Consider the following 24,483-nt stretch of genomic DNA (forward strand, 5'->3'; position numbering starts at 1 on the left):
ATTAAAATATTAAATGTGGTTCCTCCATGGACCCAGCAATTTCATGTCTTCCTTCCTAATCTGAAACAAACAAAAACAGTGCCTTCATTCCATGGATTGGAAAACTAAGGAATCAGGTAAATTCTTGTTGAAAGAACATTCAGAATATATTGAAATCTATTTAAAAGTACTTACACTTCACTTGTTAAAAGTCTGTTTAAGACCTAATGAGAAAATGTGTATACTTTGGATGAATTATATGCTTTATTAATATATATCAATAAAATTGATTTGTTTACAAATCAACAACAACAAAAAACCAGTCCAACAGCTTAAGAAGGCTGTTCAGAGGCATTTGTAGAAATGGATTGTAATAGCCTAATATTGTGCAATGGGCTTTGGTCAGAACTCACTAAACAGGGAGTGGTACAGCAATGGAATACTATGTAGCCATCAAAAAGAGCTGCCTAACATCTGAGGATACCCAGAGACCTGTTACTGGGTGAAAGCAGGTTTCAGGTAGATGCTTACAAGTGACACCTGTGTTGTCATAAAAGGCAAAAGTATGACCTCACACCTTTTCATAATATGAAAACATGTGTAAGTGCAAGTATATAGAGAGTCAGATTTTGTGCTTCGTGGATTTCATATGTGCAAATTCGCATACTCGCTAAAATGTTTTTGTAAGCCCAAAAATCAGTGCTTGTGGAGCTTTCACATGCTTTTCTGGACCTGCACAAAGCAGGAAAAAAACTTTTGAGCGGCCCCACACTCATCCCCCGTGGTGAGCAAACAAACTGACTCTCCGTCTTCCTGTTTCAGCTCTCAGACTGCAAACACGCTATATTTAGTGCCACATCTTTGGCATTTTGGTGCCTTTTGCGGGTGAAGTCGCTGTTTAAAGTGACCGGCAAGCGTAGCGCCGAAGTGCTGTCTAGTGTTGAAATGAGTGTGGGGAGGGGCGCCTGGTTGGACCCCACCTGGGAACGTGGGTGTCCAGGTGCTGTCGATGCCACAGGGGCTCAAGTGAGGACTCGGGATCTGGAGGAAAGGACAAGGACACTGGGGGACAGTAGGAGCCTGGGAGGGGGTTCTCGGGTCCTGGAGGGCGAGCTCAAAGCCCTAGGAGCCCCGACGCCGGGGCTTGAGTGGTGGGAGGAAGTCAAGGGTTGAGGAGCTGCGTGGGGCCCTGGCAGGGAGGGGGCCGAGTGGGGGCGGCCCGGCAGGCAGGGGCTTCCCCTCGAGGGCGCACCCCGTGGTTTTCAACCAGGTGGGGCAGGCGCCGCAGGCGTGGGAGCGCTCAGCGGGCTTGGCCGGGGGCAGGACGTGGACTTGGAGAACGCAGGGCGCGCGAGAACGCAGGGAACGGTGCTCAAGCCTGCTTCCCACAGGGGAGGTCTCGATGGATTCCCGGTGCCTCCTAGCAACAAACACAAACAGAAAAACCAACTCAAAGGCGCTGATGTGACTCAGTGGTTGAGCGCTGGGGTCCCACATACGAAGTCCTGGGTTCAATCTCGGGCCCCCCATAATTCAAAAAAAAAAAGAATGCAGGGCAGCTCCGTTTTCCTCAGTCCTGGACTACTCCTTAGGAGAAAAAAATAATAATTGTTTTAAGATACAAGTCACATCCAATTCACCCTTTTAAAGGGTACAGTATATCCACAGAATTGTGCAACCATCACCCCTTCTAATGAACTTTAAAAAAAAAGATATATTTATTTTTATTTTCTCTCCTCTTCCCTGCTCCCCTCCCCCGTTGTCTGCTCTGTGTCCATTCGCTGTTCTTCTGTGTCTGCTCGCATTCCTGTCGGCAGCACCAGGAATCTGTGTCTCTTTTTTGTTGCATCATCTTGCTGCGGCAGCTCTCCCTGTGTGTGGTTCCAGTCCTCAGCACGCTGGACTTTTTTCGCCCGGGGCGGCTCTCCTTGTGGAGCACGCTCCTTGCGCGTGGGGCTCCCCTACGCGGGGGACACCCCTGTGTGGCAGGGCACTCCTTGCGTGCATCAGCACTGCACGTGGGCCAGCTCCACACGGGTCAGGAGGCCCGGGGTTTGAACCCTGGACCTCCCATGTGGTAGGCGGACGCTCTATCTGTTAAGCCAAATCTGCTTCCCTAGAACTTTTTTTTTTAAATAGGAGGTACCAGGAATTGAACCCAGGACGTCATACATGGGAAGCAGGTGCTCACCCCTGAGCTACACTCACTCCCGTGAGAACACTTTAATCACTCCAAAAAGAAACCCGGGGCCCAGTAGCACTCCCCATTTCCCCTCCAAGCCCCAGACCTCAGCAACCACCCATGTACTTTCTTTCTCTATGCAGTTGCCTATTCTGGCATTTCATATAAATGGAATCTCACACTGTAGCCTTTTTGGTAGGGCTTCTTTCAAATATCATGATGTAAACAAAAATAAAAATTAAAAATATGAAAAAAAAGAACAAAGAAACAACAAAATAGCATCATGTTGTCAAGGTTGATCCACCTTGTTCGTTCCTTTTTTTTATCACTAAATAATAACCCATTGCATGAACAGGCCACGATTTGTTTATCCATTCATCTGTTGACGGACGTTGAAGTTGTTTCCACTTTTCTAGCTTTAAGGAATTATGTGGCTGTGAACGTTTGTGTACCTGTCTTTGCCAGGACACCAGTTTTCCCTTCTCCTGGGTCTACATGTAGGAGTGCAACTGCTAGGGTATGTGGCAACTCCAAGTTTAACCTTTGAAGGAACTGCTAGACTGTTTTCCCAAACGGATGCACCCGAGTTTGGGAAATTTGCAGATGCACATTCATGTTCAGCCAAGATGTACTGAGCACCGAGGATGGATACCGTTCAAGATGCAGGCAATAAAGTAATGGATCACACAGACAGATCTATGGAAAATAATATAAATTCGGGGGTATTGGGCAAGCTCGGGCAGGTCTCACTGGGAGGCGACGTTTGAGCAAAGAGCTGAAGGAGGTGGAGTGAGCCGGGCAGGTAGCTGGGGGAAGGGCAGTCAGCAGAGGGCAACGGCAAGCAAAGGTCGCGGGGAGCTGGGGGAGCCCCCCCAATCCAGGCCACGAGGAGAAGATCAGGTTCTTGCCTGGAGGTCCCCAAATCCCCAGAGCAGCGCTTCCTGCCCCCTCGGTCTTCACGAGGTCCTTGCAGGCTCACGACCTTCCTCTCCCACCGCCTTTTGGGACCTGCCGTGGGACCTACGCTGACTCAGTGGGTCCCACAAATTTCCCCGGGAGGAAAAGCCGGGGCCCCGCGGTCGGGAGGCTGCTTGGGAGCTTCGACTCCTTCCCCAGCGACCCATCGCCGTCTCCGTGGCAACAGGGGCGGGCCCGACCCGGAAGCGAGGGTGCCCTGATCCGGTTTGGGCGGGGAGTCGCGGCTGAAGACCGGGAGGAGGAGCCCGCGCCGCGCCTACTGGCCCTTTAAGAGGCTCCGCCCCGGCGAGGCCTCCCCCGCCCCCCGCCCTCGGAGCGCGTCCCGAGGGCGGCCGAGCGCAGCCGAACTTGACGCACCGCCCGCAGCCTTCCCTCCCCGCCCCCCCGCGGCGCGGCGGTCTTCCCAGCCAATCGCCGGCCGGCGCGCCGCCCTTCATCTGCATGGTCACACCCCCGAGCCGGGCCGCACCCAATCGAGCCGCTCGCCGGGGCTCTGATTAGCATGACGGAGGCGGGCCGGGGCGGGGCGGCCAGTAGGGGCGGGGCCCGGGCGGTTGGTTGGAGCGTCGCGGCAGCCGGAGGCTCGGGGAAAGTTTCTTTGGAGGTGAAAACAGCCGCGGAACTCGGGGTCCCGGGAGGGGCCGGGGACGCGGGGGTCCCGGGGCCGGGGCGGGAGCACCTCCCGGGCCCGGGGAGCGGGCGGACCCAGGCCTCCCGGGGCGCGGTCGCCCAACAAAGGATCCCCGGGGCGCCCGCCCTCGAGGCTCCCCAGCCCCCGGTGCTCCCGGGCGCCCCCCCTCGGGGGGCACAGCCGGGATCCGGCCTCGGGGCGCCCCTCACCTGCGCCCCCCGCGCCTGCGTCTCAGGTCCGGCCGGGAGCGGCCATGTCCCACGGCCCCAAGCAGCCCGGCGCGGCCGCCGCGTGAGTGCGACGTCCCTCCCCGCCCCCGGCCCGGTCCCCCCACCCCTGGAGCCCCCCCTACTACCCTGGTCTGACCCCCTGGAGCTCCTCGACCCCCGCCTCCACCCGATCCCCAGGGTCTGGACGCCCTTCCTGGGTTACACGCTCCGCGCCTGGGTCCCTACGACTTCAACCTCACCTCCCCCCTCAAGGACGCCAGACCCCCCCCCCCCGGGGGCCCCACTGTGCCCCCGAGTGCTCCTGTCCCGACCCCCGGCTCTGGATCCCTCTTGCTCTGTCTCCCGGGACTGAGGGCCCCTCGCCGCCAGCCCTGCTGTCACCGCCCGTGGTCTCCGGGGCGGGGGTGGGGGGAAGGTCTGGGGGGGGGGCTGACCCGGAATCCGCTGGCTCCAGGCCGGTGGGCGGGAAGGCGCCGAGTCAGCATGGAGGCTTCGTGGTGGCCGTCAAGCAGGAGCGTGCCGAGGGCCCGCGGGCCGGGGAGAAGGCGGCGCACGAGGAGGAGGTGAGAGCCCCCGCACGGTGGCCGGGGAGGCCTGGGGTCCAGGCTGGCGCTGAATCCGCGGCGGCTCCCCCCCCAGCCCGGATTTCCCTCCCCACGCCGAGGCCCCGCCCCCAACAGGCCGCTCTCGGCGTGGCCCCGCCCACTGCCCGCCTCCCCAGGAGAGGCGCCTTCCCAGGGTCCTACGGGCCCGCCCTCCCGCGGGAGGCCACGCCCACACGCCTTGGGCCACGCCCACGGGATAAGCCAGGCCCCTCCTCGGCCCGAGTCAAGCCCCCCACCCGGCCAGGCTTCCAGCCCTTTCGGGTTGTGCCTATAGACTAGGCCCCGCCCCCGTCCTCTAAGCCCCGCCCCCGTCCTCTAAGCCCCGCCCCCGTCCTCTAAGCCCCGCCCCCGGCCCTCCCAACCGCGTGGCCCCGCTCTGCAGCCCGTGAAGAAGCGCGGCTGGCCCAAGGGCAAGAAGCGGAAGAAGATTCTGCCGAACGGGCCCAAGGCACCGGTCACTGGCTACGTGCGCTTCCTGAACGAGCGGCGGGAGCAGATCCGCACGCGCCACCCGGACCTGCCCTTTCCCGAGATCACCAAGATGCTGGGCGCCGAGTGGAGCAAGCTGCAGCCGGTGGAGAAACAGGTGGGGGCGGCGGCGGGCGCCGGGGGAACCCCTGACCTCCCCCACCATGCCTTCGGCCCGGCCGGGCCCACGGGGAGGTGGGGGGGAGCAGTCAGCAAGGCTAGACCTCAAATTTAATAGCCATCCTGGGTATCTAAAGAGGTGGAGGTACGGACTGGGCTTTTTATAAGTGATATCTCCCAGATGTCAAATCCTGCGAAGTAATTCATTGATTGCAAAAACGTGGAGGGCCGGCAACAACAAAAAGTAAACCCCCAACAAAGAAAAAAAAAGTCACGCCCAGTTTGCATCCTCCCAGTGGGATTTCAACAGGCAGAGATGGGAGCGCGCAGAGGGTGCAGGAAGCTGGAGGTGGGGGTTGCGCCAGGACAGGGCGAGTCGCCGAGAGGTGCCCCAGCTGATGGGAGGAGGGAGGCCGGAGGAAGCTATAGAAGGTTCAGCACAGGGGAGGGTGCGGAGAGCTGAGCCATGGAGCTGGGGGCCCGGCCTGGAGCCCGTCCCTGGCCCGGGCCAAGCCTTTTCCTACTGCGGGCCAGCGGTACCTGGACGAGGCGGAGCGGGAGAAGCAGCAGTACATGAAGGAGCTGCGTGCCTACCAGCAGTCGGAGGCCTACAAGATGTGCACTGAGAAGATCCAGGAAAAGAAGATCAAGAAAGGTGGGGGACTGCCTGGAGGCGGGGGCCACAGCGGGGATACCCCGGGGCTGGCCGTCCAGTTTTAAGCACCGTGCAGGGCTGGGGTGGGGGGCCTGACCCCGGACCAAGAGGGCTGGGGTGAGGAAGGGGCAGGGGCCCCAGCAGGGGAGACCCACGGCCGCCCCCCCCCTCCCTTCTCCCCCCCCAGAGGACTCGGGCTCGGGCATCATGAATACACTCTTGAATGGACACAAGGTAAGCCCTCCCCCTCCAGGGCGCTAGGGGCGCCCAGGCCGGGAAGAGACATCTGGAAGGTTTAGACCCACGCCCAGGGCCGGGACAGGAGGATCTGGAGGGCTGCGGGAGGCAGCGAGGTCCCCCCTTCCCACCTCCCCCCCGCCAGCAGTGGGGGACAGCCACACGGAGGAAGGTTCTAGGCATTCCCTGCCCCCCACCCCCCCAAACCTCGCTCCAGGGTGGGGAGTGCGACGGCTTCTCCACCTTCGACGTCCCCATCTTCACCGAGGAGTTCCTGGACCAAAACAAAGGTGGGCGTGGACCCGGGGGTGGGGGGCCGCCCCCCGGGCTTGGCGCCGAGGTGGGGGCGGGAGGCGGGCCGGGGCGCTGAGCGGGCGGCCCTTGCAGCGCGGGAGGCGGAGCTGCGGCGCCTGCGGAAGATGAACGTGGCCTTCGAGGAGCAGAACGCGGTGCTGCAGCGGCACACGCAGAGCATGAGCAGCGCGCGGGAGCGCCTGGAGCAGGAGCTGGCGCTGGAGGAGCGGCGCACGCTGGCCCTGCAGCAGCAGCTCCAGGCCGTGCGCCAGGCGCTCACCGCCAGCTTCGCCTCGCTGCCCGTGCCCGGTGCGCGGCCCGCCCCCGCCTGGCCCTGGCCCCGCCCCTCCTGGGCTCTGCGGCCCCGCCCCGCCCCGGTCCTGGGCTCCACGGCCCCGCCCCTTCCCCGGGCTTTTCGGGCCCTGCCCCACCCATTATGACCTCGATCCCGGCCCGCCTCCGGCCCCCTCGCCCCGGCGCCCGCCGTGGCCACCCCCACCCACCACGCGTCCCCTGGTCCCCCTCCCCGCCCTCTGACCCCCGCCCCCCGCAGGCACGGGCGAGACGCCCACCCTCAGCACCCTGGACTTCTACATGGCGCGGCTGCACGGCGCCATCGAGCGCGACCCCGCCCAGCACGAGAAGCTGATCGCGCGCATCAAGGAGATCTTGGCCCAGGTGGCCAGGTGGGTGGCGGGCCAGGCGGGCCCCGCGCAGGGAGGGGCGGCCGGCGGGACGCCCCTGGGTGGGCCCGGGCTGCAGGGTCTTCCCAGCAGGTGAAGCGTTTGCTCCCCAGGGCCAGTCCCGTGCGCGGTGAGGGTGGGGGCCACCCAGAGGCGTGCACCTGCTGAGATCGGCCTGGGCGTCTCCGGGGGTCCCAGCTGCCCAGGTTAGGGGCAACCCACCTGACGCCTGGGGTGCTGAGGGCCAGGGCCTCTGGGCCCGCTGGGATGAGGGGGAGCCCTGGTTGATGCACGCCCCCCGCCCCCAGCTCATGCACCCACTCCTCTCCTGTCACAGCGAGCACCTGTGAGGGTGCCGGCCGCCCCTGCGGACAGAAGCCAAGATCTAGTCACGGCCCCTGTTCCTGTCCCCGCCCCGATGGACGAGGCCGGGGGCTCACCCTTTGGGGCCAGGCCAAATCCTGCACCTTGGGGGCTGCAGCCTCCCCACCTAGTTAAGTCTCTACAGCCTCCCTCTGAGCTTGTCAGCGCCCCGGCGTCCCAGGACGAAAGTCCCCCCGACACACGCTCCAGCCCCACGGGGGCTCACGCGGCAGGTCACACTACAGGGAGGCAGGCTCAGGCACCCACAAGCCCCATGGGGCACCCAGGGCCCACAGGGGCCCGGAGCAGCAGCACACACTCCCCGCCCGGGCGCTGGCACCCACATCTGGACACGCCAGCTTGCCAGGACCCGTCCCCCAGGACACAGTCGACAGCATGACGCGGTGCCACCCATGCGGGGGGGGCGGGGGCATGCTGCAGTGACACGCGCCCATGCACCCCTGCATTCCTGTACCTGGAGTGGAGGGAGCTGGTACTGACCAACCCCCCACCGGCCAGTGGGACCTCGGGGACGCTGTCCTTCAGCCACTGCTTGGGCCACACTTTTCAAATAAAGTGGAATTTGAGTCAAACATGGGAGTGTGTGTTTTGCGGGGTGGGTGAGCCAGATGGTATGCCCAGGGTCCCCCATGAGTCCCCTGCTGGGGGTCCCGGACCTGCACTTGCCACTCTGACCTCAGAGATCCCCAAAACATGGGCTGCCCCCACTTCTCAGTTGGGGAAACTGAGGCCCAAGCCTGTGCAGGGTCACAGAGCAAGCCACGGGGGGGACAGAGCCGGCCACTCCGTCCATCCTTCCACTTGGGGGTCCTGAGCCAGGTTCCCAAGGGCACCCTTGGGAACGGGACGTCACCTCTCAGGGAGTTTTATTGTGGCCAAATACACATAACAAAACGAACCACTTCAGCCGTTTCTTACAGTACCATTCAGGGTTTCTTACATTCACAAGCTTGTATGCTCACCACCTCTCTCTTGTTCTAGAACATTCTCATCACCCCATGCTCGTTAGCAGTCCCTCCCCATCCCCCTGGCCCACAGCCTGTGGCAACCCCCCCTCCGTCTCCCTGGATTTGCGTGTTCTGGGCATTTCGTCGCCGTGGAGCCACACGGTCGGTGGCCGCGCGATAGGCATCGGCTCCTTCACTCTGTGAGATGGTCTCAAGGTCCTGGAGGTCGCAGCCCGCGTCCCGCCTGGCAGGTTCCGAAGCTCGATCACGTCGCCCCGAGCCTTCTGCAGCCTGCCTTCTTCCATCAACGCCCGGCTTCCGACGTTCTTCCCAGGGGATCCCCAGAGCTGGAGGCCCCCGGGCCCTGCCCTGTCCCAGCGCAGGACGGGACTGCCGTCTACTAGCCAAACTTCCTGTGGCCCGAGGCCCGTGGCCTTGGCGTGGGCTCCCGGGGGCTTCCTACGTGCCCCCGTGCCCGGAGCTTCCCTCGCCTCATCTGGAACCTAAAACACTCGCCCGAGACCCCGGGATAGAGCAGGGACACCAAAGGGCCCAAGCTCGCTGCCCTCGCCAAGCCGACATTCTAGATGGGGAGACAGAGGTGGCTCAAGATGAATAAATAAAAGAGGTGATGCCAGGCGGCCGTAAGTGCTAGTGGGAGGAAATTAAAGAGACTCGGCGGGTGGAGGATGGGGACGGGCGACATTCGAGCAAGGGCCTGAAGAAGGGGAGGGGGCGAACGCCTGGGAGATCTGGGGACAGGTTTCCAGGCAGGGGAAACAGCCTGTGCAAAGGCCCTGGGGCAGCCAGGCCGGGGTTTGTGTGCCGGAGGGAAAGCCAGGGGGCCTGTGTTGGCAGGGGGGGAGGGAGGGCAGGGAGGAGACAGGGTGGGCCTGGCGCGAAGTGGGAGCCTGGGGGCACTGGGGGCAGAGCAGTCAGGTTCCGGCTGGGGTGTTACCAGGACAACGGTCCTTCCCCACCTCCCAGCGTTGTTTTCCGCATCCCAGGAGCCAGAGGCGGGCAAAACCTTGCCTAGCAGAGAGCCAGCGCTCGGGAGCCTTCAGCTGTCGCGGTGGCTGTTCTGGGACTCTTGTTTTTCTCAGGCCCCCGCAGAGGCCCGGCGTCCCCGGGGAGGGCGCAGCTGGCCCCGGCCGAGCCCGGACACCTGGGACCCGCGCCCCCCCTCCCCGCCCGCCTCGGCTCCACGCCCCGCGGTGTCGCCTTCCCGGGCGGGCTCGGGTTCCCGGATCCCCTTACCCGGCCCGGCTCGGCTGTCGCGCCCGGGGGAGGGGGGGAGGCTGCAGGAAGCGGCGGATCCGGCGGCGGCGGCGGCGCGGGCGGCCGAGCTGCTCCTGCCATGGCGAGCGCCGCCGACCCCGAGGCCCGGGGCGCCGACGGCCCGCGCCCGCCCGCGCCCGCCGAGCCCCCGCCCGCGCCCCGCGCCCGCCCCGCGCCTCGTCTTCCGCACGCAGCTGGCGCACGGCAGCCCCACGGGCAGGGTCGAGGGCTTCACCAACGTCCGCGAGCTCTACGCCAAGATCGCCGAGGCCTTCGGCATCGCGCCCACCGAGGTGAGGCCCCCCAGGCCCGCCCGGGAACGGCGGGCGCCGGACCCCCAGATCGGGGGAGGGGGGCTGTGGAGGCACCCCACCTCCAGCTCCCAGGATCCCGGGGTGCCCATGCCCCAGGGAGCCCTTTCACCCTCGCTGCGCCAGCGGCGGGCGCATCTGCAGCGCCCGGGTCCCCGCCACTTCCAGGAACCCGCTCCCCGCACCCAGCCTGGGGACTGGGGGGGGCTCAGGCAGCGCCCTCGCAAGTGAGGAAAGCCGCGGGGGGTCGGGGGCTACGGGGTTTTCCCGGCCAGGGGCGCGGGCGCCTCGCAGCCCCCAGGGGGCGCTGGCCCCCTCGGAACCCGCGGGGAGGGGGCGGCCGGGGGCGCGCGGGGGCCCGAGGGGGCCCCGCCCAAGGACCCCAGCCTCCCTTCTCACTCCCCCCCAGCCCGATCCGGGGGTGCCACGGGCTCCTGGTCGCGGGTCCCCGGGCCCCCCTCTTCTGCCTCCGTCGGGCGCGTAGCTCCGCGGGGCCCGGGGCTGGGGGCCGGGGGCGCGCGGGCGGGAGAGGAGCGCGCAGGCTCACCCTGGGCCCCGCCTCCTCCCGCAGATCCTGTTTTGCACCTTAAACAGCCACAAAGTGGACATGCAGAAGCTTCTGGGGGGCCAGATCGGGCTGGAGGACTTCATCTTCGCGCACGTGCGCGGCGAGACCAAGGAGGTGGAGGTCACCAAGACGGAGGACGCGCTGGGGCTGACCATCACCGACAACGGCGCGGGCTGCGCCTTCATCAAGGTGCGCGCGCGGCCGCGCCGGGGCGGCCCCTCCCCCGTCTTCCCGGGCTCCCGGGGGGAGGGGGGCACCCCAGGGGCTGGCGGCCGGCCGGGGTCGCCCTGGGAGTGACTCCGGGTCCCCACAGAGGATCAAGGAGGGCAGCATCATCAACCGCATCGCCGCCGTGTGCGTGGGCGACAGCATCGAGGCCATCAACGACCACTCCATCGTGGGCTGCCGCCACTACGAGGTGGCCAAGATGCTGCGGGAGCTGCCCAAAGCGCAGCCCTTCACCCTGCGCCTGGTGCAGCCCAAGAGGGCCTTTGGTGAGGGGCCACCTGGGGTCCCCCGGGAGCGGCCCCGGGGGGTGGGGGCGGGGGCAGGAACCCGCGAGGGGCTCCTCCAGAAGCGGATCGTCTGGAGGCCTGGGGTGGGGGAGGGACAGGATGGAAGGTTCCGTGCTTCTGGCACTGGATCTGAACTAGCTAGGTAGTTTCTTGATTGTTCTAGAGATAGTCCTGGCAGGGAGCCTCAGGCTGCAGGGGGGAGGTTTCCGAAGAGGGGGGTAGGACCAGGAGATCTCTAGTTCCCGGTGGTTCCTGGCTGGGAGATTTCCAAGGGATGCCCGAGATTATGGTGAGTGTGTTCTAGAGCATGGTTTGCAAAGTGAGTTCCAGAACAGCGAGTTCCGAAGAGAAGTCGGCCTCTCGCCCACGGACTTGAGATTCAGGAGCTTGTTCCAGGATGGGGTTTTTCAACCTGAGCTCTGTCATCCTCGGGGCTCGAGCATTCTCTGTTGTGTGTTGTGAGGAGAGAAGGGTGCTGTGCGTTTAGGCTGCTGAGCAGCATTCCTGGCCTTTACGCTTTAGATGTCAGAAGCACCCCACCTGCAGTCGTGACAACCAAAAATGTCTCCAGACATTGCTAAATGTCATCTGGGGGGCAAAGGTGCCTCCGGATGAGAACCCCTGCTTCAGAGTGTGTATCATTTTTGTCGAGTTCTGCTGACCTTTTTTTTTTTTTCCCCATAGCAAGACTTTCTCGATGAAGGAAGCAGTGTGTTGACTGGACATCGTGACATGAACTGGCCCTTGCAGTAGCACTGTTCTAGAGCAAGAGGTTCTAGAAGTGCCCTGATGAGGCTGGAGGGAGGTCCCAGGGAGACTGGGACACGATAAGCTTTCAGGCTGGCCTTGTGTCACAGCGAGGAACCAGAGTCATGCCTGCAAGTCAGGCTGAGCAAGGACTTTTCTAGATTAACCCTGTAGTCACAAGGAGGACCTGAAGCTGGCTCTTCTAGAGCGAGCCATTTTGAAAGGAGGAGTTATGGGCGAGGCAGGATCGGGATGGGTGGTTCTAGACCTATTTGGTTAAACGGTTTTCTGGATGCGTGGACTAGTTTCCTGGGGGCAGGGAAAGCGGGTTCTCAAGCAGGGGCTTTGTGGATTCACCCCAAAGACATGAAAAGGCCTTTGAAGGACAAGAACGTTCTAGAAATGCTCAGTGGGTGACTTCCCAGTGTTAACAAAGATGTTGATGCATCCAGATCACATGCTCCCTCACGCCCCTCTCCTCCAGATATGATCGGACAGAGAGCCGGAGCAGCAAATGTCCCTCGGAAGCCAAGGTGACGAGCGGGAGGGAGACCCTGCGGCTTCGTGCCGGGGGGGCCGCCACGGTGGAAGAGATGGTAAGTGACGGGGAGAGGGGGCTTCGGGGGCTTTTGTAGCTGGAGCTTGGTGGCCGACTCAGTGTGACCTTGGGTAAGATCGTCCCCTTTGCTGAGCCTCAGTTTCCCTGGCTACAAAATGGGTCCTCGTGGGCGCAGGGCAAAAGCGATGGCACGAGAAGCACCCTCTAACGCGAGGCTGCCATCTGCCCTCCTCTAAGGGGTGGCGCGAGGCTCAGGGAGGGGCTGCAGGGATCAGGGGCTTCTCTGCTCCCCTCCTCTCCCAGCCCAGTGAGTTTGAGGAGGAGGCGTCTCAGAAGGTGGACGACCTGCTGGAGAGCTACATGGGCATCCGGGGACCCAGAGCTGGGTAAGGGGCCAGGGTAAGCTGGGTGGACCCCGGGTGGGAGGGCAGCCCGTGGGGAGGAGGCGGGGCCCCAGCGGGAAGTTGGGGCCCGGGGAACACCCTGCCCCGTCTCCCTCCCCACACTGCCTGCAGCGTCCACCATGGTGGAGACGGCCAAGACGACGGCGAGCGTCCAGGAATTTGCGCACTGTTAGACTCCGTCTTGGGCGAGTTTGCCTTCCCGGACGAGTTTGTGGTGGAGGTGTGGGCCGCCATCGGCGAGGCCAGGGAGGCCTGTGGCTAGCCTGTCCCAGGGACGGGCGCAGCCCCAGCCCAGAGCCCCCAGCCCTGCCCCAGCCCCCCCGGCCAGCTCCGGAAGCCCAGCCCTGCTCCAGCACCCAGCCCTGCTCTAGCACCCAGCCCAGCTCTGAGACCAAGTTCATCTCGAGAACCCAATCCAGTCCTGAGCTCCAACTTGGCTCCAGAACCCTGCCCCGTTCTAAAACCCAGTCCTCTAGAACCCAGGATGGCCCCAAGGCTAAGCCCAGCTCTAGAACCCATCCCAGTTCCCGGGCCGAGCCCAGCTCCAGAGACCAGGCAGGCTCTGAGCCCAAGCCCAGCTCTAGAACCCAACCCAGCTCCGAGCCCAAGCTCAGCTCTAGAGCCCAACCCAGCTCTAGAATCCAGCCCAGCTCTGAGACCCAGCCTGGCTCTGAGACTCAGCCCAGTTCTAGAACCCAGCCCAGCTCTGAGATCAAGTCTAGCTTTGAGTCTGAGACCAAGCCCTCCTCTAAAGCCCAGGTCAGGTCTGAGACCCAGCCCAGCTCTAGAACCCAGATAAGTTCTGAGACTAAGCCCTGCTCTAGAGATCAGCCCAGCTCTAGAACCCAGCTTAGCTCTGAGACCCAGCCCAGCTCTGAGACCAAGTCTAGCTTTGAGTCTGAGACCAAGCCCTCCTCTAAAGCCCAGGTGAGGTCTGAGACCCAGCCCAGCTCTAGAATTCAGATAAGTTCTGAGACCAAGCCCTGCTCTAGAGCCCAGCTCAGCTCTGAGACCAAGGCTAACTTGAGTCTGAGACCAAGCCCTGCTCTAAAGCCCAGGTCATTAAGACCCAGCCCAGCTCCGAGTGCAATCCAGTTCTGAAACCCGGCCCAGCTCTAAGACCAAGCCCTGCTATAAACCTCAGTCCAACTCTGGAATTCAAGACAGTTCCGTTGCAAAGCTGCACTTGGACACTCAGTCCAGGTCAGGAACACCAGCTAGCTCTGGAATCCAAGTGAGATCCAAGAAGCAGTCCAGCTCCAGAACCCAAGCCAGCTCAGGATCCAAAGACAGCTTCCAACCTCAACCTTACTCAAGACCTCAGACCAGCTCAGGGGCCCAGAGCTACTGTGCAGCCCAGTCCAGAGCCAGATCCCAGCCCTTCTCGAAAACCAACTGCATCCAAGTGCCCACTCTCCTGGGCCCAGTCCAGCTCCAGTGATGAGTCCAGCTCTGAGACTGAGCCCAACTCTAGAACCCCGACTAATTCTATGTCCAGAATTCAGACCAGGTCTGGAACCCCATCCATCTCAGAAGCAAGGCCTGACTGCGAAGCTCAGCCTGGCACCGAGCCCCACCCTCACCACAGAACACAGAGCAGCTCTAGAATGCAGTCTAGCTCTGGGACTCAGACCAACTTCAGCTCCTGGCCAAGCTCCAGAGTTCAGGCCAGCTCTAAAATTCAGCTCCGTTCTGGAGCACAGTCCAGCTCAGGGACCCAGACTGATGCCGAAACCCCACCCAGCTCCAAGACACAGTCAGCTGCTGAGACCCAGCTGAGTTCCAGGATCCAACCAAACTCTGGAGTCCATTCTAGTCCTGGGGCCCAGACCAATGCAGCAACAGAATTAAGCTCCAAAATGCTGTCTAGCTCGGAGAGCAGGCCCAGCTCCAGAACTCAGACCCATCCGGGAGCTCAACCAACCTCCGGGACTCAGCTTCTCTCTAAAACCCTGCCACGTTCTGGATTCCAGTTCCAGGCCACAACCCAAGATAGCCCTGGTATTCAGCCAGACTCTGGAATGCAGACATGTTATGGAACTCAGCCCAGCTCAGAACCCAGCCCAGCTCTGGACCCAGCCCAGCTCAGAGACACAGACAAATTCCAAGATTCAGCCCAGCTCTGGAGCCCATCTTAGCTCCAGAACCCTGAGGAGTTCTGGGACCCCTCTCAGCTCTGAAACTCAGCCCAACTCTGGAGCATATCTTAGCTCTGGACCCCAGCTCAGCTCCAGAACCCAATTCAGCTCCAGGATTCAGTTCAGCACCGACATCCAGCCCGACTCCAGCTCCAGGACCCAGCCTGGCTCAGAGACACAGACCAAGCCCAGAACTCAGCCCAGCTCTGGAGCCCACCTTTGCTCCAGAGCCCAGCTCAGCTCCGAGACCCAGCCCAGTTCTAGAATCCAGTCCAGCTCCAGGACTCAGCTGAGCACGGAGGCCCGGGGCTCCAGCTCCAGGGCCCAGCCCAGTTCAAGCATTCAGCCCAGCTCTGGAGTCCACCTCAGTTCCAGATCCAACCTGTTTCAGGAGCCCAGCTCAGTTCCGGAACCCCAGCCGGCTCAAGGTTCCAACTCAGCTCCAGAGATGCGCTCCGCCCGCAGACCCCCGGCCTTCAGCTTAGACCCAGGCCGGATGCCACGCCCTCAGCCCGCCCTCAGCCCCCAGCCGCCCCGCCCAGGGCCCCTACTCCAGCTCCCAGCGGGGACCCTTGGCCGCTGCCCGAGCCTCAGGGTCAGGTACACGGCACCCAGCCCGGCCCCGGCTTGGCCCGAAGCCCCCCCGCCTCCCACCTGGCCCCGCGGCCCCGGGCCCCCTCCACACCCCCAAAGCCAGCCCTCTTCCCCAAGCCCCAGCTGGGACCCCCGAAGCCCGCTCCACCTGTTACATCTGCCCCCACCAGTCCTGTTCCCCAGGCCGCCCTGCCTTCCCGCCCCCCCGGGCCCCCAGCTCAGGGGCCTGCCGCTTCCTCCACACTGGGGTCCCGGGGTCTGGTCCGCAGACGGCAGAGCCCCTCCCCCACCACGGGGGCCGGAGCCTGCACGTGACAGAGTTGGGCCAAAGCCCCCCCGCCCCCCCCGGAGGCAGTAAATGACCTCATTTTGGGGGGGCGGCCAAGGGAGGGGGAGGAGGGGTGGAAAGAGGGGGTTTGGTTTCCTTCATGCCGCCTGGCTCTGGGAGGTGTAAGAGGATCCCAGGTCTGTGGAGGGAGAAAGGGGGAGCAGGAGGCGGGGCAAGGGGGCCCAGGAAGGGGTTCACGCCTCGTGTACCCGCAGGGCTACTGGGGACTAAAAGCACCACCCACCCTTGTAACCCTGGCGTGTCCTTTTAGGGGGAGGGACATGGGGGGGGTGCTGGTGGAAACATAGCCACGCCCAACACTTATTAAGCACCTACTGTATACCAGGCCTTTCTTGCCACGCTCCGGGCTCCAGCGCCCACACACGCACGCAAATAAAATCCCAGTCCTTCATCCATTCGACTCCCATCTCCTGAGGAGCCGCTGCGCCGGGCGGAGGCACTGGGGAGTTTGGGATCCCGTGGACGGAAGGAACTGCCAAGACACGATAAGCTCGTGGGGGCCACGAAGCAGGAGGCGGGCGCTCCCCTCCGCCATCTTCCAGCGTGTCGCCCCCTCTTTTTCTCGACGTGGTTTAGAGCTAGAACGCTGGAATTCTAGTGTTGGGAATACCTTCTGGAATTCTCTAGAGAACTAGAACACTGGCTTCGAGCGGTTAGAATCCCAGAAGGTACGACCTCTGAAATGCTTAGCAAACACTCAATAAACAAGGTGAGGAGAAGAGTTAGAACCCAGCTCCCGTCCTTCCCCCCAACCCCCCCAGGCCTGCTCTCGGCCAGGATGGGCAGGTGGACACCAATCAAAAGGTGAAAGCTGGGGGGAGCGGGTGCAGATCAAGACGTTGAGCACCTGCCTCCCACGTCTGAGGTCCCAGGTTCAATCCCCAATGCCTCCTACAAACGAACAAACGAAAAACCCAACTCTCTTTGGGGAGCACTTGTAGCTCAAGTGGTTGGGCACCTGCTTCCCATGTACAAGGTTCTGGGTTCAATCCCCAGTCCCTCCTACAAACAAAAAAAAACCAACTCATTGGGGTGGACGTAGCGTGAGTGGTTGAGCACCTGCTTCCCACGTACAATGGGAAGTTCAATCCCCGGTACATTTTTTTAAAAGAAAAAAAAAAAAGCATTCAGAGGCAAAGGAATAATAAAGCTGAGACGGAGATATATTTTGGCAAGAGGGCTGGGATCTGTCCTCCCCGTTCCTGTTCCACCTTCCCGAGACAGGGCCTTCCCAGGCTGGCTTTTCAGGGGGTGTAGCTGGACCCAGAAAAACGCGGTCTTAAGTCGAATCCATTCCCACGGGTGTGCGGCCGCTGTAGGGAGAACCTTTGGACGAGACGCCTTCAGGTAGGGTGTGCCCCAGCTCTGTCGGCCCGGCAGGACCTTCTTCTGACTTACGAGTCCTTTATGCACGGGTGAAATTCAGGCACAGAGAAGGAAGCAAGAAGCTAAAGGTCCACGGAGCCCGGAGGAGAAGGGAGAGGGCAGGAGAGGCCGCCTCGCACCCAGGAGCGCCGGCCACACCACGGCTTTTGGGGAGAAAGCCTCACCCGGCCGACGCCCGGACCTGGGCTCCCTCCCGGCCTCGAAAGTTTGAGGTCGTCAATCCCCATGAACCCCGGCATTTCCTGGCGTCCGCTCGAGCGCCCACTGAAACAGGGGACCCCAGCCCGCAGGGTACATTCCGGGGTGGGAGGAAGTCCCCGTGGCCCGTGGCTCTCGGGAGCCGGGGGACCCCCAGGGCCGGCAGCGTCGGATCCTGCCCCCACGCCCGTCGCGGTACCCCGAGCCCGAGAGACGTCAGGACGGGCAGGCGGCGGCTTTCCGGGGGCCCCGCGGCCTGGCCCTCGGTCCCCCCGGGGGCGCCCGCCGCTGCCCGCCTCACCGCCGCGCGGGGCCCCGGCTGGGCTGGGGCTTGCAGCGAGAGCGGCCGGGGCCGGGCGCTGAGGCGCGGGTGCAGGCGGCGGAGCACGGCGCGCCGGAACAGGATGTACACCCAGGGGTCGAGGATCTGGTTCCAGGTGGCCACGCGCAGGTAGATGAGCAGCTGCTGCTCCACGGCCCGGGGCAGCTGCCGGCCGGGTCCACGGCCGGCGGGCTGCGCAGCACCGTTGTGCGCGATGAAGACCTGCCGAGGGACCGCGGGGGTCAGCCGGGGGGCCCCCGGCCCCCCCAGCCCTGCCCTTCGCCGGCCCCTGCCTGGGGGCGACGCCTGCCTCTCCTGGTTCTGTCACTGTCCTGCTGTGTGACCTCGGGAGAGCTGCCTGACCTCTCTGAGCTGCGGTGGACGTGTCCATAAAACGGACGTAAAACAGAAAACTTTCAGGGAAAATGATACAGTTTATCTGCCGTGTTCAAAGACTTTCTTAAAAATATGTATCGATTTTGCAGGCACATCTCGGGAGCCCGGAGGTGGTGGGGGTGCAGCAATGGTCTAGGCGGAAGAGTTCCCACCCTTGTCGGCTCACAGTCTGGGCGGGGAGAGGCGCCGCCAGGGCAGGGTGGGCAAACCGGGGTGGGAGACGCACCTCGAGCTTGAGCTGACCCGGGAGAGGTAACTGCCAGGCAAAGAGGAGTTTGCCAGGTGAGTCTTTCTTTCCGGGGCAATTGGGAGCCATGGGAGAGTTCGGAGCCGGGGCTGGGGAGATCGAGCCTGCCCCCCGTTTCTCTAGGGCCCACGAGCCAAGAATGTTTTCACATCTTTCAAGGATGGGGGGAGAAAGATGAAGAGAGGCGGAATATTCACGGCCGTGGCCATGACAGGGGACTCCCGATTCGGCATCCGGTGAATGCAGTTTTGTGGGTACACGGGCGCGGGCTGCCTCTGGCTGCTGTCAGGGGACGAGGACAGAGCCGAGGGTCACCGCAGGGGCCCTCAGAGCTGCAAACCCTGCCTCCCTGGCCCTTGACGGAGGAAGCTGGCTGGTCCCTGGCTTAGAGCGGGCATGGTCGGTCCTGGGGTGGAAGAGGCCAGTGGGGAGTGGTGGGGACTGGGGCGGGATCCCCTGGGACACGCGGGGCTCGGGGGGACAGGCACGAGAAGGCTCTTCCCCCCCCCCTGCCCCGTTGCCTCCTTCATCCCCTTCGGGTCTTCGCTCAGGCATCGCCACCTTGGCTGGGCCGCCCTGACTGCCTCATTCAAGGCTGCAGCCCCCCTCCCCGCTCCCCCCCCAGCCTGAGTTTGTTGCCCAGGCCCTGTCACCTCCCACCTGCGCGCTCCTGTGTGTTCCCGTGGGCATTTTCCGTCTTGCCTCTATGAGCTCCACCAAGTTAAGCGCGTTTGTCCTTTTGTTCTCTGCTGTGGCCCCGGTGCTGGGGGCCGGCACCCGGCACACAGCAGGCGCTCAATGAGTGCTTGCTGAGGCAGAAATGATGACATCACCTCGTTTCATCTTCACAAGCACCCCGGCAGGCAAGCGCCCTTTTGGTCCCCAGAATCAGGGGAGACCGAGGCTCGGGGAGGGAGGCGTGGGCTCGGGGGTCCAAAGCTTTGGTTTACGGAGCGCTCCTTGGGGGGCTCCTCGAAGCAGCCAATCAGGAAAATTCTGGGCGGGGCTGGTGTCCCGGCCCGGCAGTAGGCACAAAGGGGGCTCAGGAAATGACTAAGGTGTCAGGATTTTGGCTAGAATGCCCTCCCTTGCTCTAGCAGGTAAACTCCTATGCATCCTTCAAAGCCCCAGCTCCAGTGCCCCTCCCCTGACATCTCTCCCAGGCAGAGCCTTGGAGCGTCTCCCCCAGGCCTCCACCCCGGCCCCGAGCGTGGGGGACCCCCGTGCCTCGCCCCTGGGCTCCCCGACCCCCCCCGGACTCACCAGCACAGCGGCATCCAGCAGACGCTGGCCACCACCATGATGCCCAGAAGCTGCGCCATCATCTCCACCTCGCAGTCCCGCGGGCGCTGCCGGGCGGCTCCCGCCCGTGGTAGACGCGGCAGAGCGTGGCCACGCTGACCGTGTTGAGCAGGAAGGACAGGCCGACCGCCAGGCCGCCGAGCAGCGCGAAGAGCAGGCCGAAGGCCACGTCGCCCGGCTCGGCGCCGAGCGTGAGGAAGCACCAGGAGCCCGGGTACTGCACGGAGTAGCGGCCCAGGCCCAGCACGGGCAGCAGGCCCAGCGCCAGCGCCGCCGCCCACACCAGCGCCATCCGCCGCCCCAGGCCCGGCGCCGCGAGGCGGCCGCGGGGCGCGAGAAGGGCCGCGCGATGCCCAGGTAGCGCTCCGAGGCCATGGCGGCGACCCAGCAGCAGCGGGCACTGGCCGAAGAACACCATGCCGACGCCATGAAGCGGCAGAGGCGGCAGCCGGGGTCGGCCGTGCGCCAGTCGAACCGCGCCGCGTGCTGCGCCCCCACGATGGCGCCCGTGGTCAGCAGCCCCAGGAAGTCGGTGAGCACCAGCCGCAGAGGAAGGTGAGGAAGGAGGAGCGCGCCGCGCCCTGGCGCGCGCCCGCCAGCACGCCCAGCGGCCAGCAGGTTGGAGGCCAGGCCCAGCAGGCAGAAGGAGGCGGAGAACCAGGGCGAGGCGATCAGGCGCCGCTCCTCCCCCGTGATGTTGGTGGGGCGGAAGCACAGCCCCCCGTGGGCGCTGCCGTTGGCGGTCATGGCGCGGGCGGCGGTGGTCACTGCCCCATCGGGCCGAGGCACAACACCTGGGGGGAGGCAGAGAGGGGGGCTTGCTGGTGACTTGCGTTTCAGACCTGAGGAGGCCTGGTGAACTCCTATACAGTCTTCAATACCAACCCAAAAAGCCCTTCCTGCAAGAAGCCTTTTCTGACTTACCGCACTCCCCGCTGGGGGAGTATTATTACCATTACGCATGTTATTATGATGACGACGTCCTCTCTCGAGCTCCGTGTACCCCCAGTCTACCCCCCTCCAGGACGAGAACCAGGGATGCTTTTCCCTCCGAGGCTCCCGAAGGAAACCAGTGTTTTCTGGGTCCCAGAGAAGGGCCAAGGAGTCCTGGGTTTGAACTCTAACCCTGCTGAGCCCCGGCAAGTGGTTTCATTTCCCCGGGCCTCAGTTTCTCCACACGCCCCCGCCATCCAAGCCCCGGGCAGAATCGAGCTCAGTCGGCACGAGACACGACGCGCCTAGCAGGGCGCGTTGGGTGTTGGCGGGCGGCTGGCTGTCGGCCAGGGGTGGCGGCGGGGGACCGACCCGGGTTGGGTTTTCGGGGGCTCCGGGGAGACGCCGCCCGCCCTCCCCACGCGAGCGGCACCGCTCGGGTCCTAAGAACTAAACCCAGAAATCCAGTTCCATTTTGGGAACAGAAAACAGCGCAGAGGTTAGGCCGGGTCCCCGGGGACGGGCTATAAATGGCAGCAGGAGGGACCTGTCACCCCGGACGGGGCTGGCCGAGAAAACCCGGGAGAAGCGCCCCACTGCCCCCCCCCCCGGCGGGGACCTCGGCCGCGCGGCGAGATCGGGGCCGGGTGACGGAGGCACGCGACGCGGAAAATACAAGGGACCCTTCCAGAAACAGCTACCAGGTCCCCCAGAGGGGTACCCGGGGGGCTGTGACCCCGGTTGCGCGGTGGGTCGGGGCTCTGACCTCGAGTGCGCCTCTGGGGGGCACAGAGGTCAGGACCCATGGGGGGAGGGGGGCGGGCAGCTCAAGCCGGCGTGGGGTGCTACGATGGGCCCCGTTTTGGCAGGGGCCGGGGAAACCGAGGCACAGAGCGTGCAGGGGAGTTGTCCAAGACGTCCTGGCGGGAGCCGATCCGAGACTTGAACCCGGACCCGGCGCCCTGGAACCGTGGGGGGGGGAGGGGGCTGGAGAAGCCCGCCGCTGGGAAGTGGAAGGCGGAAGAAGGCTGTGAGAAGGGGGCGGATGGTTCTAGAACGCTGCCCAGCTGGGACGCGCATCCTGGCCCGGCGCGCTTCCCACGGCCCCACGTGGGCCCGGTTGCCCTGCCCGTAAAGGCGGGCGCGATGAGCTCATCCCTGCCCCGGCCTTGGCATACAGCAGTTGCTCATTTAAGGCCGGCCTGAGGGGACTGCCCCCGCATGTGGCCCCCCGCTCGAGCCCCCGGCTCGTCATCCGACGCCTGGGCCTGGCCCCGCCGCTCTGTCCTCGGCCTCATCAATTATCCAGCCCCAGGCAGCGCGCTGCGCTTCCCTCCCGGGCCGACGGCCAAGGCCGCTGGCTGGGGTCGGAGCCTCCGGTGGGGAAACCGAGGCCCGGAGGGCGAGGGCGGGAGGCCACCGGCGTGCTTGGCCGAGACTCCGGGGCACGCGCTTGCTTTGTGCAGCTTCCGGTTCGGCTGCACTTGGATGCCCTGGGGACGGGAGGCTCGCTCCCGTGAGTGCCGTTATGCCCCGTATCCGAACGTTTCCGGTGGCACCTGGCGACCACAGGCCGCTCCTGGGTCTCAACGTCCCCTTGGCCACCCACCCTTGAGCGGGAGTGCAGGCCCACCCCAGGAACGAATCTGTGATCTGGGGTCCTTGGCCTGGGGGGTGCCTGGAAACTGGCACTGAGTGCCTTCTGGGCCACCGGCGGTGGTTTCCAGTCCCCCCCCCCGCCCCCCACGACAGGCTCAGGTGACCGCTGCTGTCTCCAGTTCCCCCGGCCAGGAGGCAGGGAGGGGCCCGGCCTCCCTCCATGGTGGCCAGAAGCCATGCTGTGCAACCTCTGGGGGAAGCAACGCCCTCTCTGGGCCTCATCAGATCCGTTGCAGGACGGATCTGCAGGACGGTCCCGGGTTCTGCGGCTCTGGATGGGGAGGATTGAGTCCAGGGATTTGGCGTGGCCCCGGGGTCCCCAAATCGTCCTCCTGGGCTCCTCATTGTCCCCGGAGACCGGGCCCTGGGCTGGGTGCGGGCGCTGGGGCCAGAGGGCGCTCTCGGGCACCCGGGAGCCGGGCCCCTCCCCTGGGTCACCGGCCACCACCTCCCGCCCCAGTGCCCCCTTCCCGCGGGCCTGCCCCGTCCCTCTTGTCCCGCGCCCAGGGCAGCCCCCCCGAGCCCCAGGCCGGGCGTCAGGCCAGTCGTGGATCCGCGCCCCGAGCTGCCGCTTCTGGGCTGGGGGCGCGGCCGCCGAGCCTCAGTTTCCCCCTCTGTGAAATGGGGACGTCGCCCCACTGGTGGCTCTGCCCCTGTTGGGCCGCGAGGCCGCCTTCCTGCGGTGGGGGGGGGCCTCACTTCTGGGCCAGAACCCCACAGTGCGCCGCCTCCGGGTCCCCGCGAGGCCCGGGGGGTGGGAATCCACGCCCGTCGGGGGCCCCCCCCCACCCGCGCCGCGCCTCCCGCACATGCGCGGCACCGACAACCCGGCAGGGCCCCCGCCGGCCTCCCCTCCCCGCAGGCCGCCCGAGGCCTCAATTTCCGAGACCTTTTCCTGTTTGTGACACCGACGGGGCCCCCCACCCCTGGAGGGAGCCGAGCGGGGGCTCCCCAGCCAGCCGGGTGCCTTCAAGGCGCGCCTCGGCCCCTAACTCGCGGGGCCCACTCTGACCCTCGGTTCTTCATCTGTCAAACGCGTGTGTGTCCCCCTGGTGCTGAGAACCCCAGGGGTGTGTGTGTGTGTGACGAGGCCCGGGATAAAGATAAATCAGGTGTCCCAGTGATGGCATCTACCTGCTCGAGCACATGCACACCACACCCACACAGGAGGACACGGACACACTGGCACACTCAGACCGCGGGCCGATGCACCCACAGAAAGTGAGGCTCAAGGTGGATGGGACCGGGAACCAGACACAGGCACACAGAGCCAGGCCGGCGGATGCGGCACACACACACACACACACACACACACACACACACAGTAGGACACACAGTGGGTACCAGGCAGCCACGGCCATGGCGACGCGGGGTCCCACACAGTCCGTGTCGTCGCCCCCCCCCCCCACCCCGGCCACCACCGGCACAGCCGACCCGGGGACACAACCCCACCGGCTTCCCGCACTCCCCGCACCCTCTCCGGGGGCGCCCCCCCCACGGCCTGCGCGCAGCCCCCACCCCCCTCACCTGGGGTGGGCGCGGGTCTCTCGTCCCCGGGGGGCCCGGGTCGCGCTGTCAGGGTGGCAGGTCCGGTCCAGGGAGCCAGGCGGGAGGATGTGCGGGCGCCGAGGCTGGCCGGAGGGAGGGGCCGGGGGCGGGCCGGGCCTCCCGCGGCCCCCTGGGGAAACTGAGTCACGGCGGGGGTGCAGGCGGGAGTCGAGGGGCGCCCGGCGCGGCCACGTCGCCGCGGGACCCGAGCGGGAGGGGCGCGGCGGCAGGGGCGGCCCCGGATGCGGGGGCGGGGGCCTCCTCCCTGCGGGTCGGGGTCGGGGCGGGGGGAGGGGGGAGGGGGGAGGGCGGCGGGCGGAGGGAGCGGGTCCTCCAGTCTCCCGGCACGGGGAGGGCCCTGCCTCTCCGTGTCCGTCTGTCTGTCTCGCCGCCTCCTGCCCCAGGCCACGCCCCCGCCCCCCGCCCCAGCCCTGCGCGTTATCCCTGCGCGGCACCCAGCGGGGAGGGCGCCCGGGCCAGGCCCCCGGGCCTTAACCCCATGCGGCTGGGAGGGTGGGGGCCGACCTGGGGCCCGCGGGGGCGCCCGGCGCGGGGTGCGCGGTGCCAGGGATCTCGGGGGGCCGCTGGCCCTCCCCGAGAGAAGCTTGGTGGGCGCGGGCCTCGCGGGGTGGCAGG

General features: G+C 64.8%; 4 protein-coding genes and 1 long non-coding RNA gene across 7 annotated transcripts; 3 read left to right on the forward strand and 2 right to left on the reverse strand.

The window, feature by feature from the left end:
- Positions 1 to 230: 230 nt before the first annotated feature.
- On the reverse strand, positions 231 to 4,545 carry LOC131274667 (uncharacterized). The gene is made up of 2 exons (XR_009181972.2): positions 4,435 to 4,545; positions 231 to 1,399 (listed from the first exon to the last, which is right to left on the reverse strand). It is a non-coding gene; the product is annotated as an uncharacterized lncRNA (long non-coding RNA).
- Positions 3,677 to 8,018, forward strand: HMG20B (high mobility group 20B). 3 transcript variants are annotated; one of them, XM_058282284.1, is made up of 10 exons: positions 3,677 to 3,743; positions 4,006 to 4,061; positions 4,455 to 4,563; positions 4,988 to 5,191; positions 5,728 to 5,848; positions 6,036 to 6,082; positions 6,231 to 6,375; positions 6,473 to 6,688; positions 6,933 to 7,065; positions 7,400 to 8,018. In XM_058282284.1, the coding sequence occupies exons 2-10, from the start codon at positions 4,024 to 4,026 to the stop codon at positions 7,410 to 7,412; spliced, it is 1,026 nt and encodes a 341-aa protein (XP_058138267.1). In that variant the 5' UTR covers positions 3,677 to 3,743; positions 4,006 to 4,023; the 3' UTR covers positions 7,413 to 8,018. The 3 variants fall into 3 exon arrangements, with proteins under 3 accessions (XP_058138267.1, XP_058138268.1, XP_071066126.1); XM_058282285.1 differs by having other exon boundaries at positions 6,303 to 6,375; XM_071210025.1 differs by lacking the exon at positions 6,473 to 6,688.
- Positions 8,019 to 9,715: 1,697 nt separating this feature from the next.
- Positions 9,716 to 13,162, forward strand: GIPC3 (GIPC PDZ domain containing family member 3). Its single transcript, XM_058282287.2, is given in 10 exon segments — positions 9,716 to 9,840; positions 9,842 to 9,964; positions 10,554 to 10,739; positions 10,864 to 11,044; positions 12,297 to 12,311; positions 12,314 to 12,408; positions 12,675 to 12,743; positions 12,745 to 12,757; positions 12,887 to 12,943; positions 12,946 to 13,162. Coding segments are annotated over 10 exon segments (921 nt in total). The 5' UTR covers positions 9,716 to 9,750; the 3' UTR covers positions 13,038 to 13,162.
- Positions 13,163 to 14,670: 1,508 nt separating this feature from the next.
- Positions 14,671 to 16,254, forward strand: LOC131274666 (uncharacterized). The gene is given in 2 exon segments (XM_058282286.2): positions 14,671 to 15,284; positions 15,287 to 16,254. Coding segments are annotated over 2 exon segments (1,011 nt in total). The 5' UTR covers positions 14,671 to 14,809; the 3' UTR covers positions 15,823 to 16,254.
- A 741-nt stretch (positions 16,255 to 16,995) lies between these two features.
- Positions 16,996 to 24,312, reverse strand: TBXA2R (thromboxane A2 receptor). Its single transcript, XM_058282288.2, is given in 9 exon segments — positions 16,996 to 17,984; positions 19,665 to 19,765; positions 19,768 to 20,002; positions 20,005 to 20,088; positions 20,090 to 20,136; positions 20,139 to 20,249; positions 20,252 to 20,315; positions 20,317 to 20,501; positions 23,827 to 24,312. Coding segments are annotated over 8 exon segments (1,362 nt in total). The 5' UTR covers positions 20,455 to 20,501; positions 23,827 to 24,312; the 3' UTR covers positions 16,996 to 17,402.
- Between the last annotated feature and the right edge of the window lie 171 nt (positions 24,313 to 24,483).

This window comes from Dasypus novemcinctus, chromosome 19 (assembly GCF_030445035.2).
Source record: "Dasypus novemcinctus isolate mDasNov1 chromosome 19, mDasNov1.1.hap2, whole genome shotgun sequence".
Lineage (NCBI taxonomy): Eukaryota > Metazoa > Chordata > Mammalia > Cingulata > Dasypodidae > Dasypus > Dasypus novemcinctus.